The sequence below is a fragment of the Physella acuta genome, unplaced genomic scaffold, assembly GCF_028476545.2.
Source record: "Physella acuta isolate Inbredline_101_S28 unplaced genomic scaffold, ASM2847654v3 ptg000803l, whole genome shotgun sequence".
Taxonomy (NCBI): domain Eukaryota; kingdom Metazoa; phylum Mollusca; class Gastropoda; family Physidae; genus Physella; species Physella acuta.
The window spans coordinates 22,492-37,271 of NW_026732321.1; the positions used below are offsets into that span (position 1 = coordinate 22,492).

General features: G+C 39.4%; 1 protein-coding gene and 1 non-coding gene across 5 annotated transcripts in view; one reads left to right on the top strand and one right to left on the bottom strand.

Moving 5' to 3' along the window:
• Positions 1 to 36: 36 nt before the first annotated feature.
• Trnar-ucg (transfer RNA arginine (anticodon UCG)) lies at positions 37 to 109 on the top strand. The gene has a single exon. It is a non-coding gene; the product is annotated as a tRNA-Arg (tRNA).
• A 7,431-nt stretch (positions 110 to 7,540) lies between these two features.
• LOC131951173 (hyccin) overlaps positions 7,541 to 14,780 on the bottom strand; it is a 117,890-nt gene continuing 110,650 nt past the window's right edge. For 3 of the 4 annotated variants that reach the window (XM_059313507.1, XM_059313506.1, XM_059313508.1), the window contains 8 exons: positions 14,432 to 14,512; positions 12,169 to 12,290; positions 11,095 to 11,190; positions 10,495 to 10,508; positions 10,152 to 10,251; positions 9,663 to 9,750; positions 8,820 to 8,967; positions 7,541 to 8,405 (listed from right to left, as the gene is read on the bottom strand). In XM_059313507.1, coding sequence (XP_059169490.1) covers positions 7,591 to 8,405; positions 8,820 to 8,967; positions 9,663 to 9,750; positions 10,152 to 10,251; positions 10,495 to 10,508; positions 11,095 to 11,190; positions 12,169 to 12,290; positions 14,432 to 14,512 — 1,464 coding nt within the window. In that variant the 3' untranslated portion in view covers positions 7,541 to 7,590. Of the gene's footprint in view, positions 8,406 to 8,819; positions 8,968 to 9,662; positions 9,751 to 10,151; positions 10,266 to 10,494; positions 10,509 to 11,094; positions 11,191 to 12,168; positions 12,291 to 14,431; positions 14,513 to 14,780 lie in introns of all 4 variants that reach the window. The other variant, XM_059313505.1, reaches the window with a different exon arrangement.

The window sequence follows — 14,780 nt, forward strand, 5'->3', positions numbered from 1 at the left end:
ACAGATTGACCTGATTATAATGTCATCAATACGTGTGGCCTCGTGGCCTAATGGATAAGGCGTCTGACTTCGGATCAGAAGATTGCGAGTTCGAGTCTCGTCGGGGTCGAAACTTTTAATTAGCATCGTTTTTGTTTTGATTATTTTATTATGCAACCGCCGTAGGTCTAAATAATGTAATGTAATATCAATAATCGGATCAATATTTTCATCCGATTTCTCTAAGAAGCTTAGCCTATTTCTTACGTTATTTATACTATAAAATAGGTCAACATCTTGTCTGGATAACTAACTGTCGTCGCCATTTGTGCTACATGTCGCTACAAAAATAAAACCAAATTTTGTCAAATTTAAAATTATTTGTGGATCTAACGGTATACATGTTGATTAGGCGGGCTAGATAGTTATTAGATATATATTAGTTAAAATATTGAATGGATTTTCACAACTCTTGTCTGAGCTATGGCTAAGACTTTCAGAGCTTGTCCGGATGAGCCCCGCTACTAATGCGGAAAATGCGCGGGCGAAAATTAATCCCCGCCACTTGTGACCTATTTCTGATGTTAAATCATTGAATAATTAAACGCATGCTTTTAAAAACAACTTCTTATCCGCACAGTCCGGTTTGTCCACGAAGTTGGACTTTTTATCTGAATCCTCCACCATATTCAAAAATTAAGAACGAAGAAGAAGAAGATCCGCCTCTAGGGATGGTTCGGGTTGGGATTAGGGTTTGTGGTGGAGTTAGGGTTGGAGTTAGGAATAGGGTGGGGGGGTCGAGTTGGGGTTAGGGTTAAGGGTACCAAAATACGGACCTATTTATGCAACAGACTTGTCCCAATCTCAACCACTGTAATAAAATCTAAAAACACAAGTTTTGTATCCTTTTTTAATAATCTTTTTTTTTTGGGGTGGTGGGGGGTTAATGTTTTGCGAGGCTTATTTAGGGTTCCATCATGATTGTTGTCTATTTCGCGGATAAAATCCAGGTGTTTGTTGAAAGCATAAATGCAGAAAGTGCTTGACATACAATAAAGCATAAATATGTTTACATTTTTATTGTAGACAATCATTTATTTCGTAATAATGATTTTCAGTTGTTTTTACTAAACAAGTTGCAATTATTGTGCACAAATAAGATGTTCTAGTCCCGATCTAAATACATAGTACCTACCCTATAGATTCTAATGATTTAACTCTTTCTTCACTGAATGGAGAAATTAAATGGTTTTTTTTTCTAAACACAACCAGCCCGAGCAAGGTTCTTAAACCAGGCAAACCGTGGGTGATGGGAAACAATTTCTTGCACCTAAATTAGCAGCAGTTTTGCCATGTTTGTTTTCATCAAGCTGTTCTTTTTTTCTTGTCCAGAGGGCAATTTAATTTACAATTTGCATTAATTTTTTTAAAGGCAGTGTTCAGGCCAGAGTAGCCTATATTCATTTTTTTTTTTACAATTGGCGTTTTCCCAGTTGAGCAATGAGAATTTTAAAAATAAAGACCACCATACTATTAAAATTTGTTATTTGAGTCTTTAAAGTGAAACAATAATTCAAGGGAAACTACTCCGTTTGGGATTTTATAGCGTTACATTTGAATGTCTTACAGTTTTATTACCTTTTTAAATAAAATTTCCTTTTAACAAATACTTTCACAATGCTCCATGTATTATAGATGTGCCAATATTAAATAAATTGTCTGTTTTTTCTTATGTGGAAAAAATCCAAAAGATGTACTGTATAAGTAAAGAGAGTTATAGGGAAAGGAAAACAGTTTTTCATTTTAAATATTCGTGTTTTTTTTAAAAATATTTTTATGCATGTCTTCCGTTATACAAACATTTTCTGCAGTCCTACCAACAATGTGGCAACACCCGCTGACGTAGTATACAAGAACTGTCGCGTCATAACAAGCTCACCAGACCACCACACCTCATAAAGTAAACAACGAAAATATAAAATGTCTAATAAATATGAATTTATTAAAAGCATCACAGCATGCCACATACATAGTTAAAATCACAAGAATTTCATTGACTGTATTCTAGTAATGCTTAGTCCCTCACATCACTTCCTCAAGTTCTAGCACCCACACTCTACAGAGAAACTTTCTAGCACCTCTTTCGCCTCCTTATGAGTATTTAAGAGCTACCCTTCACTACATAAATAACAATAGCCAAACAAGGGGACACAACCCTAATACCCTGTGTGCTACTACATAGAGCTATTGGGTAAGTCAAGAGAATTGGTATGGGGAGGTTAACTTATTATAATAGAAGAGGGTAAGATTAAAGATATACTTTATAATAAGTTTAAATTTCAATGGCAGGTTGGATAATTAATATAAAAAAATTAGCATTTACTTAAAATACGAAACAAATAATCATTGCTTAACAAAGTTGAAGTAAATACAGCATCTAAATATTTTAAAAAAACTACGGAGAGTATAGTGTACATGCTTGGTTGAATTGATTCCAACTTTACAAGAAGTATAGGATTTTTTAAAATAAGGAAATTAATAAACTAAAGACTGTTCATTTGAGTAAAAAAAAAATAATGTCCCACATATTACATACCAAAGTGACCCCCACATTACACAACAAATGACCCCACTTTGTACACCTCAAACCCCTATTCACATACCATATTATGTTAAGTAGGCCAACATTTAGTAAACAAAAATCTAAGGTAGGAGCAAATCTTTGATTTTAAAAGTTAACATAATGATACAACATGTTTAATAGTATATTACTAAAATGGATTATGTCAACATATAATCTTATAATGATTTGAGCAATGTGTTTATACACATCGATTTTTTTTCCAGCTGGATATTCAAATCAAGTTTAATTATTATTCTATCGAGATATTTTACAATGGCTCATGCACTATAGACCCAATACAGTGTAACTCAGTAAGGGAGATAATTATGCACTCTTTTCATGCTAAATGCTTGTGTAAAAATAGCTAACCCACATACAAACAGAAAACTTTTTCTTTATTTACAGTTACACCAAAATTCGCCACTGGCACCTACAGTATCATTAGATTTGTTCAGTTCATGTCAATACCCCCACCCTGTCACCCTCCCCTCCCCAATAAGCTGCCAACTTAGGTCACTGCTACACACCAGTTGACCTAAAACACACATCCCCACCCCAGTCTGTGATAGAATATAAAACAAAATAAAATGTTGGACTAGACCTAAAAAAAACAATGTCTGCCACCTGAGGTAATTAGGTCAAATTACAATAAACTAGGTCAAATCAGAAGAAGAAAAGTAGGTCATGTTGCGAGGAAAATAAAGTAGGTCAATAAAATCTAGGTCACTGATGACTAAGTGTTATGCTGTCAAATTTGATAGATGTACAGGATGACTAAGTTATCACAAAAATAAAGGGGAGGTAAATACAGAACTAGAAGTCAGTAACTTATGGGACAGGTCAGTGTTGACAATCTCAGAAGTCACCAAACTGAGAGGTCACCAAACTGAGAGGTCACCAAACTGAGAGGTCACCAAACTGAGAGGTCACCAAACTGAGAGGTCAACACTCTTGTGACCTATGAATTAATTGAAGAGTTTATTGCAAAAATGTGTTTGCATAAGTAGAAATATAAATTAGATCAACATTACTGTCAAGGACGAAGTCAAAACTGAATTATTGCTATTGGCCCAAAATAAGAACAAATGATTCAAACAAACCCATGAATATTATTCTTTTACAATTATGGTTTGTGCTGCATTATGATTGAAGTTGAAAACATGAGAGTCACAACTACAACAGTAAAAGAATTTTTTTTGTATAGTGAGGTCTACACAAAGATATATCATAGAGACAAGAAAACATCCTAAGTTACTGACCAGCACCCCACACTAGAGAACCTCCCCACTCATCTAACACCCCACACTAGAGAACCTCCCCACTCATCTAACACCCCACACTAGAGAACCTCCCCACATCCAGCACCCCACACTAGAGAACCTCCCCACTCATCCAGCACCTCACACTAGAGAACCTCCCCACTCATCCAGCACCCCACACTAGAGAACCTCCCCACTCATCCAGCACCCCACCCCACACTATAGAACCTCTCCACACATCCAGCACCCCACACTATAGAACCTCCCCACACATCCAGCACCCCACACTAGAGAACCTCCCCACTCATCTAACACCCCACACTAGAGAACCTCCCCACTCATCCAGCACCCCACACTAGAGAACCTCCCCACTCATCCAGCACCCCACACTAGGGAACCTCCCCACTCATCTAACACCCCACACTAGAGAACCTCCCCACTCATCCAGCACCCCACACTAGAGAACCTCCCCACTCATCCAGCACCCCACACTAGGGAACCTCCCCACTCATCTAACACCCCACACTAGAGAACCTCCCCACTCATCCAGCACCCCACACTAGAGAACCTCCCCACTCATCCAGCACCCCACACTAGAGAACCTCCCCACTCATCCAGCACCCCACACTAGGGAACCTCCCCACTCATCTAACACCCCACACTAGAGAACCTCCCCACTCAACCAGCACCCCACACTAGAGAACCTCCCCACTCATCCAGCACCCCACACTAGAGAACCTCCCCACTCATCCAGCACCCCACACTAGAGAACCTCCCCACTCATCCAGCACCCCACCCCACACTAGAGAACCTCCCCACACATCCAGCACCCCACACTAGAGAACCTCCCCACTCATCCAGCACCCCCACACTAGAGAACCTCCCCACTCATCCAGCACCCCCACACTAGAGAACCTCCCCACACATCCAGCACCCCACACTAGAGAACCTCCCCACTCATCCAGCACCCCACACTAGAGAATCTCCCCACTCATCCAGCACCCCATCCCACACTGGTGTACTACCCCACACTGGTGCATAACCCCACACATTAATGCAGCACCCCATGCTAGTGCTAAGAAAGTAAAAAAAACAAAACAACATCTAAAATACAGTTAGGAAAGATAAAGGAAACAAGCAGAGAAAATATTGATGCAGCCATCAGCTAGTGTTGACTGGTGCATCAACTATAGTGTAGGTGCTGGATGACATGTGTCACTCTTTGTAACAAACTACACAAAAGTTACAACCATCTGTAGGTGCTATAAAACATGTCACTCTTTGTAACAAACTACACAAAAGTTACAACCATCTGTAGGTGCTATAAAACATGTCACTCTTTGTAACAAACTACACAAAAGTTACAACCATAGTGTAGGTGCTGTAATATGCGTCACTCTTTGTAACAATCTACACACAAAAGTTACAACCAACAAAACACAACTTACAACATTTCAAAATGTAAAGAAAAATTATGTTCTATTAGAAGATGGAAAAAATATGTGCTACGATAAAATATATTTTAAAAATGTTCTATAATAAAATTATGATCTATAATAAAATTATTATCTATAATAAAAAAATAAAAAATAAACATCTCTATAATAAATTGAAAAAAAAGTTCTCTTTAAAAACACAAAAAAGATGTTCTTAAATAAATTTTTTAAAAATAACATTCTGTAACAAATTTAAAAAAAACTATTTCTTTAAATTGAATTGAAAAAAAAAATTATGTTCCTTAATAAATGAAGAAAAATTACGTTCTATAATAAAATGAAAAAAAAATGTGTTCTGCAATAAATTTTAAAGTTTATTTTTATATTAAAATGAAAAACAAATAATGACCTTTAATAAAATAAAGAAAAATAAGTTCTATAATATAATGAAAAAAAAAATTATGTTCTGTAATAAATAAAAAGGAATTATTTTTTAAATTGAAATGAAAAAAAAAAATAAAATGAAGAAAAATATGTTCTATAATAACATGAAAATAAATGTTTAATGATGAAAAGAAAAAAATCTGAAACCTGATGCTGTTCAAATGATGAGCTTTGTGTTACAGGATGCTGCCTGGTTTAGAAATCAATAGTCAACTAAAAACTTGGAGTCAAGAGATAAGGAAATAATACATTAGAACCTAATGTCTCTATCATAGAAACAATAGTTTTAAAATTCGTTTTTCTAGGTCAATTTTTAATCTGTTTTTTAAGCTGTTTTAAATGGTCAAAGTTTGTTTTTTTAGTTAAAACGTTTGGCCAAATAATAAATAATGGAATTATTTTTTATTTCGGGCTGAAGTTGGTTAATTAAACCTCTGGACTGGTAGTGTCATAAAACACAGCAGGTGGGGAGGGGGGGGGGGAGAGAGATGGGAAGGTGGGTGAGAAAGGTCAAACGGGGCTAACGTATGCGGGTGATGTGAGAAAAAGAAACAAAAACATATTGTGTACGTCTGCATAGTCAACTAGTCCTATATACACACAGACTAGGATCAAAATGTCCTACACTACAACTCACATAGTCTAGGACTTTATATCTCAAAATTCACACATGATATAGAACACTAAATTATTTTCAAACAATTATTACGACACACATTGATAAATATATTTTACTTTATATTTTTAAACATGAAAATCTAAAAGGAATATTGTTTCCTGTAAAGCCAAATGACATGCTATAATTATAAGCTGTGGCATTTAAAAAAAAACATGACAAAATTATGCAATTGTTAAAACTAGATTTACATTATAAAACATCAATTTAAAGTTTCTAAAACTTGAATTCTATAGAAGAGCACCTTAATTATTGATATCAGATGATCAATGGCCATGATCAACACAAATGATCAATGTAGGTGATCAACAACTGATCAACCCAGGTGATCAACAACTGATCAACCCAGGTGATCATCAACTGATCAACCCAGGTGATCATCAACTGATCAACCCAGGTGATCATCATGGCCAATCAACATGACTGATCAACCCAGGTGATCAACAACTGATCAACTCAGGTGATCATCATGGCCAATCAACATGACTGATCAACCCAGGTGATCAACAACTGATCAACTCAGGTGATCATCATGGCCAATCAACATGACTGATCAACCCAGGTGATCAACAACTGATCAACCCAGGTGATCATCATAGCCAATCAACAAGTGATCACCCCAGGTGATCAACAACTGATCAACCCAGGTGATCAACAAGTGATCAACCCAGGTGATCAACAACTGATCAACCCAGGTGATCATCATAGCCAATCAACATGACTGATCAACAGACCTAATCAATGCTTTATTATGCTTTCAATTTGGCAGAGGAATCAGCCAGGTAAAACTTGATACCACGTAGACTGCGGCTATTGACATCTTTCTGGGCTATACTTGGTATGTCTGAATGGTGACTGGTTGTGGTTTCAATGCTCTCCTACGTTTGGTCTGTCTAAATGTGGTTGTCCTCTGTCCTTCTGTTTTTGTGTTTGTCTTTAGCCGCGTGAGTTAATGAAGACCTGGAGTTGATACATGTTGTGTCCTTAAAGATGTTGCTGGCATTAGCTGTTCATAATGGATACAAGTTATGCAGGGAAGGGTTCTGTTGGACAGGGGGGGGGGGGTGGGTAGTATCATGAGGTGACTAATGTGATGGGATAGTACCTGTGGGGGAGGGGGGGGGGGTGTATGTTTAAGTAGACGGGAAGTTTTCACCTAAGCTGCTGCGAGTGTCACAAGGTCGTGCTGAAGGAGTTGCGGTTGATGTGCAGCTGCGCAGGCCTGTCGCTGTTCTCCGCGGGCACGGACACGCTGCTGGGGGAGGGGGAAGGCTGGTCGAAGCTGGAGGAGAAGCGGGTCAGCGTGGGCTCGGATGTGTTGGAGTAATCTGTTGCGTCGCTGTCTTTCTGGTAGGGGGAGGAGGAGGAGGAGAGGATGGAGGGGGAGGAGAGGGGCGGGGACATGGAGGAGAGTTTAAAGCTATCGGAGGAGTTCGGACCCTCAGACTGGGCGCGGGGGCTGCTGTTGGCTTCTAGAGAGTTCTTTGATAAGGGGGATGAACCTTTACTGCTCTGTCCATTCACAGACAACTGTGATGCCGATATGCTTGGGTTATTGCCCTTGCCAGGCGACTCCGAACCTGAACTGTTTTTAGAGAAAGTAAATTTCTTGGAGAAAATAGTGGGGGAGGCGGAGATCTTAGAGTGCCTGCCCTCCGTGTTTTTCTCCCTGTCTGATCCGTCGTCACCGCTCCCGCTCCCCCCTTTAATCTTCAGCGGCTGCATCTCCAGGTGGTCAACCATGATCTTCCCTCCACTGCTGGTCGTCTTGACCCCCACGCCCAAGGTCTCCACAAGGTCGCTGCCGCTGGTTGACTTCATGGAGGGGGTGTCGCTGTTGCGCCGGGCGGTCTCCCGGTTCTTGTTTTTGTCCACGCCCAGCTTGTTCATGAGCTTTGCCTTGATGCCCTTAGCCTGGGTGTGTTCCTGGTCTTCCTCCACTGTGGACAGCTTCTGGTTCTCGTCTTCCTCCACTATGTCAATGTCATCTGGGGAAACACAACAAGGGTTTTCTTTCATTTCTTACATTTATACTCAGATTTTATTTTTGTCTAATTTTTTCAAAGTTTTTAACATTCACTCAGGGTTTTCCTTGAATTTTTAAGTTTGTAACATATAGGTCTTTACTGTGATGTATTTTTAATTTTTAAAGAATTATTAAAAATTTATACTGGGTATTTTTTTCTCATTTACAAAGTTTGTAAAGTTTATACAGGAATTGTTTTTACTTTTTTTAACATTCACACTAAAATTTTCTTAACTTTTAAAGATTTTTAAATTTTCATTAACTTCTGATAAAATATTCTTGAAATCATAGTAATAAGTATTTATTATTAACAGTTTCTCTCTAAATGAAAAACTAGACGTGTAAATTATGTTTGGCACAAAGGTCACAAACTAACCTGGCAACTTTTTAGCCTTGAAGGAGGCATTAGTGATGCTGTGTTTGGCAGCATAGACAGTTTTCTGTTTTTGTGTTTCCACGGTGACGCCATGGTTATCAAACTTGAAGTTGCCACGGTGATAGGAGTTCAGCATGGCATTGGTGATCTAAATGGGGAAAACATTGGGGTAAATATTTGTCTGTCTTCTTGTACACTGCCAGGATGTTTTTGTGGACTATATTAATTTGGCTGAATGTTAAAACATTAGGATAAATATTTGTCTGTCTTTTTGTTACACTGTCAGGGATGTTTTTGTAGAATACATTAATTTGGCTGAATGTTAAAACATTGGGATAAATATCTGTTAGTCTTTTTGTTACACTGTCAGGATGTTTTTGTGGACTATGTTAATGTGTCTGGATATTCAAACCATTGGTACCTAACATGTATAACTCAGTAAATGGATCATCAGAGAATACTGGCTTCATAAACTATTATCAAGTTATTTGTGAATAATTTAGAGAAACAAAAAACACTTAACAAATGTCATGAGGTAGGTGGGCAATTGTCATGAAATAGGTGTCCAAATGTCACAAAGTAGGTTGGTAATGTCATGAGGTAGGTGGGCAAATGTCATGAAGTAGGTTGGTAATGTCATGAAGTAGGTGGGTAAATGTCATGCAGTAGGTGGGCAAATGCCAGGAAGTAGGTGGGCAAATGCCACGAAGTAGGTGGGAAAATGTCACGAAGTAGGTGGGCAAATGTCATGAAGTAGTTGTACAAATGTCATGAATTAGTGGAGTAATATGAAGGTAGATGAGAGAAGCTGCAGAACAGAGCATCCATGCAGTGAAAGCTTACAAGTAAAACATCCGAGTACAGCTCATACGAGGCTCTGTTATGGGTCTCCTTCACCGCTTCAAGGGCCAGCTTCTTGTGTCCATTAAACCTGAACCAGAAAATATAAATTACTGACCTAACTGGCAAGCCTAATGTCTAGAGAACACATGGTTGGCCTACACTTTCATCTTTTATCTGGCCAATCTCCTGTGACCCCACAAGCCAACTTAATCCAGTTGTTATAGTGTTTGTGTGACCAGGGGATCTCCATGCCCCATTCAATAAAGATAAACGCAGCAATGTTTAACACATAATCAAATAGAGTATGATCTGTTTACTCCATAGCCCTTGTTATCATTCCAAGTAACTAATCTACAATACACCCAGGGCAACATCTGTCTTTTTGCACTGGGTGGGCCAACCTATCATGGGGTATATAACAACCTATCATGGGGTATATAACAACCTATAATTGGGTATAACAAACTATGATGGGGTGTAGCAACTTACATGGCAAAGTAGGTGGCCATCATGAACTCTACCAGTAGGGAGGGGAAGAGAGCGATGCGAGGCTCCTGTGTTGACGACGTGATGCCACGTTTAGCAAAACCTGTTTCATTTAACCTGAAACATTCAAGACAACATGTCTCATTTAACCTGAAACATTGAAGACAAAACATGTCTCATTTAACCTGAAACATTGAAGACAAAACCTGTCTCATTTAACCTGAAACATTGAAGACAAAACCTGTCTCATTTAACCTGAAACATTGAAGACAAAACCTGTCTCATTTAACCTGAAACATTGAAGACAAAACCTGTCTCATTTAACCTGAAACATTGAAGACAAAACCTGTCTCATTTAACCTGAAACATTCAAGACAACATGTCTCATTTAACCTGAAACATTGAAGACAAAACATGTCTCATTTAACCTGAAACATTGAAGACAAAACCTGTCTCATTTAACCTGAAACATTGAAGACAAAACCTGTCTCATTTAACCTGAAACATTGAAGACAAAACCTGTCTTATTTAACCTGTAACATTGAAGACAAAAACTGTCTCATGTCATGTGTCTTCATTCATCAGACAAACATTCTCACTGACTTGCCTACAACAAACACAGACCAATTACATCATTTACCATGTCCCCATTTACTTAGTCACTTTACTTGTTTACATTACACTGACACATTAAGCTATTTTCACACATGGAACTTTTGATCCAAATCTAACTTGTTACATTACACTGGCACATTAAGCTATTTTCACACATGGAACTTTTGATCCAATTCTAACTTTTCATGAACACAAACACATTAAAATTTAGTGATGATTTAATCAAGATCACACATACATGGATTACATTATTTGATAATCATAATTAACTAAACATTCAGCTCTAATGTTAGCCAATGGCCCCGCCTACTAATTAACATAATGAACTCACTTGATTATAGCACTACACAAGGCCTGTAGTGAGAGACTGTGGTAGCTGTCTACGTGTCTGTTGTAGTGCTGCATGACGTACGACAAGATGCTGAACCTACAAAATAGAGGTTTACAGGTTGGACAAGATGCTGAACCTACAAAATAGAGGTTTACAGGTTGGACAAGATGCTGAACCTACAAAATAGAGGTTTACAGGTTGGACAAGATGCTGAACCTACAGAATAGAGGTTTACAGGTTGGACAAGATGCTGAACCTACAAAATAGAGCTTTACAGGTTGGACAAGATGCTGAACCTACAAAATAGAGGTTTACAGGTTGGACAAGATGCTGAACCTACAAAATAGAGGTTTAGAGGTTGGACAAAGTGCTGAGGTCCTACAGAAATATAAGAGGTTTATAGGTTGGACAAAATAGGACAATCTTAATCAACAAATATTTACTGAGTGCCTTCTTCACAGGTCTGTTGATTGGAGAGATACTTGGTGAGGTAGAGGGTGAGATAGAAAGAGTGATACTTGGTGAGGCAGAGTGTATGATAGAAAGAGTGAGATACTTGGTGAGGTAGAGGGTGAGATAGAAAGAGTGAGATACTTGGTGAGGTAGAGGGTGAGATAGAAAGAGTGAGATACTTGGTGAGGTAGAGGGTGAGATAGAAAGAGTGAGATACTTGGTGAGGTAGAGGGTGAGATAGAAAGAGTGAGATACTTGGTGAGGTAGAGGGTGAGATAGAAAGAGTGAGATACTTGGTGAGGTAGAGGGTGAGATAGAAAGAGTGAGATACTTGGTGAGGTAGAGGGTGAGATAGAAAGAGTGAGATACTTGGTGAGGTAGAGGGTGAGATAGAAAGAGTGAGATACTTGGTGAGGTAGAGGGTGAGATAGAAAGAGTGAGATATTTGGTGAGGTAGAGGGTGAGATAGAAAGAGTGAGATACTTGGTGATGTAGAGGGTGAGATACTTGGTGAGGTAGAGTGTGAGATAGAAAGAGTGTGATATACTAGGTGAGGTAGAGGGTGAGATAGAAAGAGTGAGATACTTGGTGAAGTAGAGTGTGAGATAGAGTGTGACTGACCTGTTCTGGGCATTGAAGCGCTCATGCTGAGGGTAGGGCCCAGACTTCCACAGAGAGTGTGAGTTGTTGAGGGACCTCAGGGCGTGTTCTGTCAGTGGCTCCGTTACCCCGGGGATCCGGGACTGGAAATAAATTCATTAATTACATTAACATTAATCAACTAATTAGCCAAATAATCTACAGTGGTATAATGAGTTTCAGTAGGTCTCCATGTCTAGTCCATGGCGTTGTGTGTACATGTCTAGTCCATGGTGTTGTGTGTACATGTCTAGTACATGGTGTTGTGTGTACATGTCTAGTCCATGGTGTTGTGTGTACATGTCTAGTACATGGTGTTGTGTGTACATGTCTAGTACATGGTGTTGTGTGTACATGTCTAGTACATGGTGTTGTGTGTACATGTCTAGTACATGGTGTTGTGTGTACATGTCTAGTACATGGTGTTGTGTGTACATGTCTAGTACATGGTGTTGTGTGTACATGTCTAGTACATGGTGTTGTGTGTACATGTCTAGTACATGGTGTTGTGTGTACATGTCTAGTACATGGTGTTGTGTGTACATGTCTAGTCCATGGCGTTGTGTGTACATGTCTAGTCCATGGTGTTGTGTGTACATGTCTAGTACATGGTGTTGTGTGTACATGTCTAGTACATGGTGTTGTGTGTACATGTCTAGTACATGGCATTGTGTGTACATGTCTAATAAATGGCATTGGGTGTACATGTCTAGTCCATGGCATTGTGTGTACATGTCTAGTACATATCACTGTGTGTACATAACTTGTAAATGGTGTGTGTACATGTATTTTTAAACACTACATCTGATACCAATGTGATAGATACATCTTTACCAGAACACTAAGTATATCTGTACCACACCATATAACAATACAGCATGCCTCACCTCTACCACACCATATAACAGCATGCCTCACCTCTACCATACCATATAACAGTTACAGCAGGTCTCACCTCTACCACACCATATAACAGCATGCCTCACCTCTACCACACCATATAACAGCATGCCTCACCTCTACCACACATTGTAACCGTAGGTCTCACCTCTACCACACCATATAACAGCATGCCTCACCTCTACCACACCATATAACAGCATGCCTCACCTCTACCATACCATATAACAGTTACAGCAGGTCTCACCTCTACCACACCATATAACAGCATGCCTCACCTCTACCACACCATATAACAGCATGCCTCACCTCTACCACACCATATAACAGCATGCCTCACCTCTACCACACCATATAACAGTTACAGCAGGTCTCACCTCTACCACACCATATAACAGCATGCTTCACCTCTACCACACCATATAACAGCATGCCTCACCTCTACCACACCATATAACAGCATGCCTCACCTCTACCACACCATATAACAGTTACAGCAGGTCTCACCTCTACCACACCATATAACAGCATGCCTCACCTCTACCACACCATATAACAGCATGCCTCACCTCTACCATACCATATAACAGTTACAGCAGGTCTCACCTCTACCACACCATATAACAGCATGCCTCACCTCTACCACACCATATAACAGCATGCCTCACCTCTACCACACCATATAACAGCATGCCTCACCTCTACCATACCATATAACAGTTACAGCAGGTCTCACCTCTACCACCCCATATAACAGCATGCCTCACCTCTACCACCCCATATAACAGTTACAGCAGGTCTCACCTCTACCACCCCATATAACAGCATGCCTCACCTCTACCACCCCATATAACAGTTACAGCAGGTCTCACCTCTACCACACCATATAATATGTATTACCTCTACCACACCATATAACAGCATGCCTCACCTCTACCACCCCATATAACAGTTACAGCAGGTCTCACCTCTACCACACCATATAATATGTATTACCTCTACCACACCATATAACAGCATGTCTCACCTCTACCACCCCATATAACAGTTACAGCAGGTCTCACCTCTACCACACCATATAATATGTATTACCTCTACCACACCATATAACAGCAGGTTTCACCTCTACCACCCCATATAACAGTTACAGCAGGTCTCACCTCTACCACACCATATAATATGTATTACCTCTACCACACCATATAACAGCACGTCTCACCTCTACCACACCATATAACAGTACAGCATGTCTCACCTCTACCACCCCATATAACATGTCTCACCTCTACCACCCCATATAACAACATGTCTCACCTCTACCACACCATATAACAGCATGTCTCACCTCGTGATATATAGAAGCCCTGCTGATGGTGGGGACCCGGATGTTCTCAACCACTGGTGTCCCATCTGGCTTGACAATTTCCTGGTTAAAGAAACAAAACAAAACATAAGGTTTGCTGCTAAACATGGTCACCTCATGCAATGTATCATAGTTAAAGAAACAAAACATAAAACGTAAGGTGTGGTGCTAAATATGGTCACCTCATGCAATGTATCATAGTTAAATATACAAACAAATAGCGCATGGTGTAATGCTAAACATGGTCATCTTACTCACGCAAAATAACATTGATACAAGATAAAATACATAATTTGACTGCTGTAGATTTTAATTACATGCAGAATGTTTT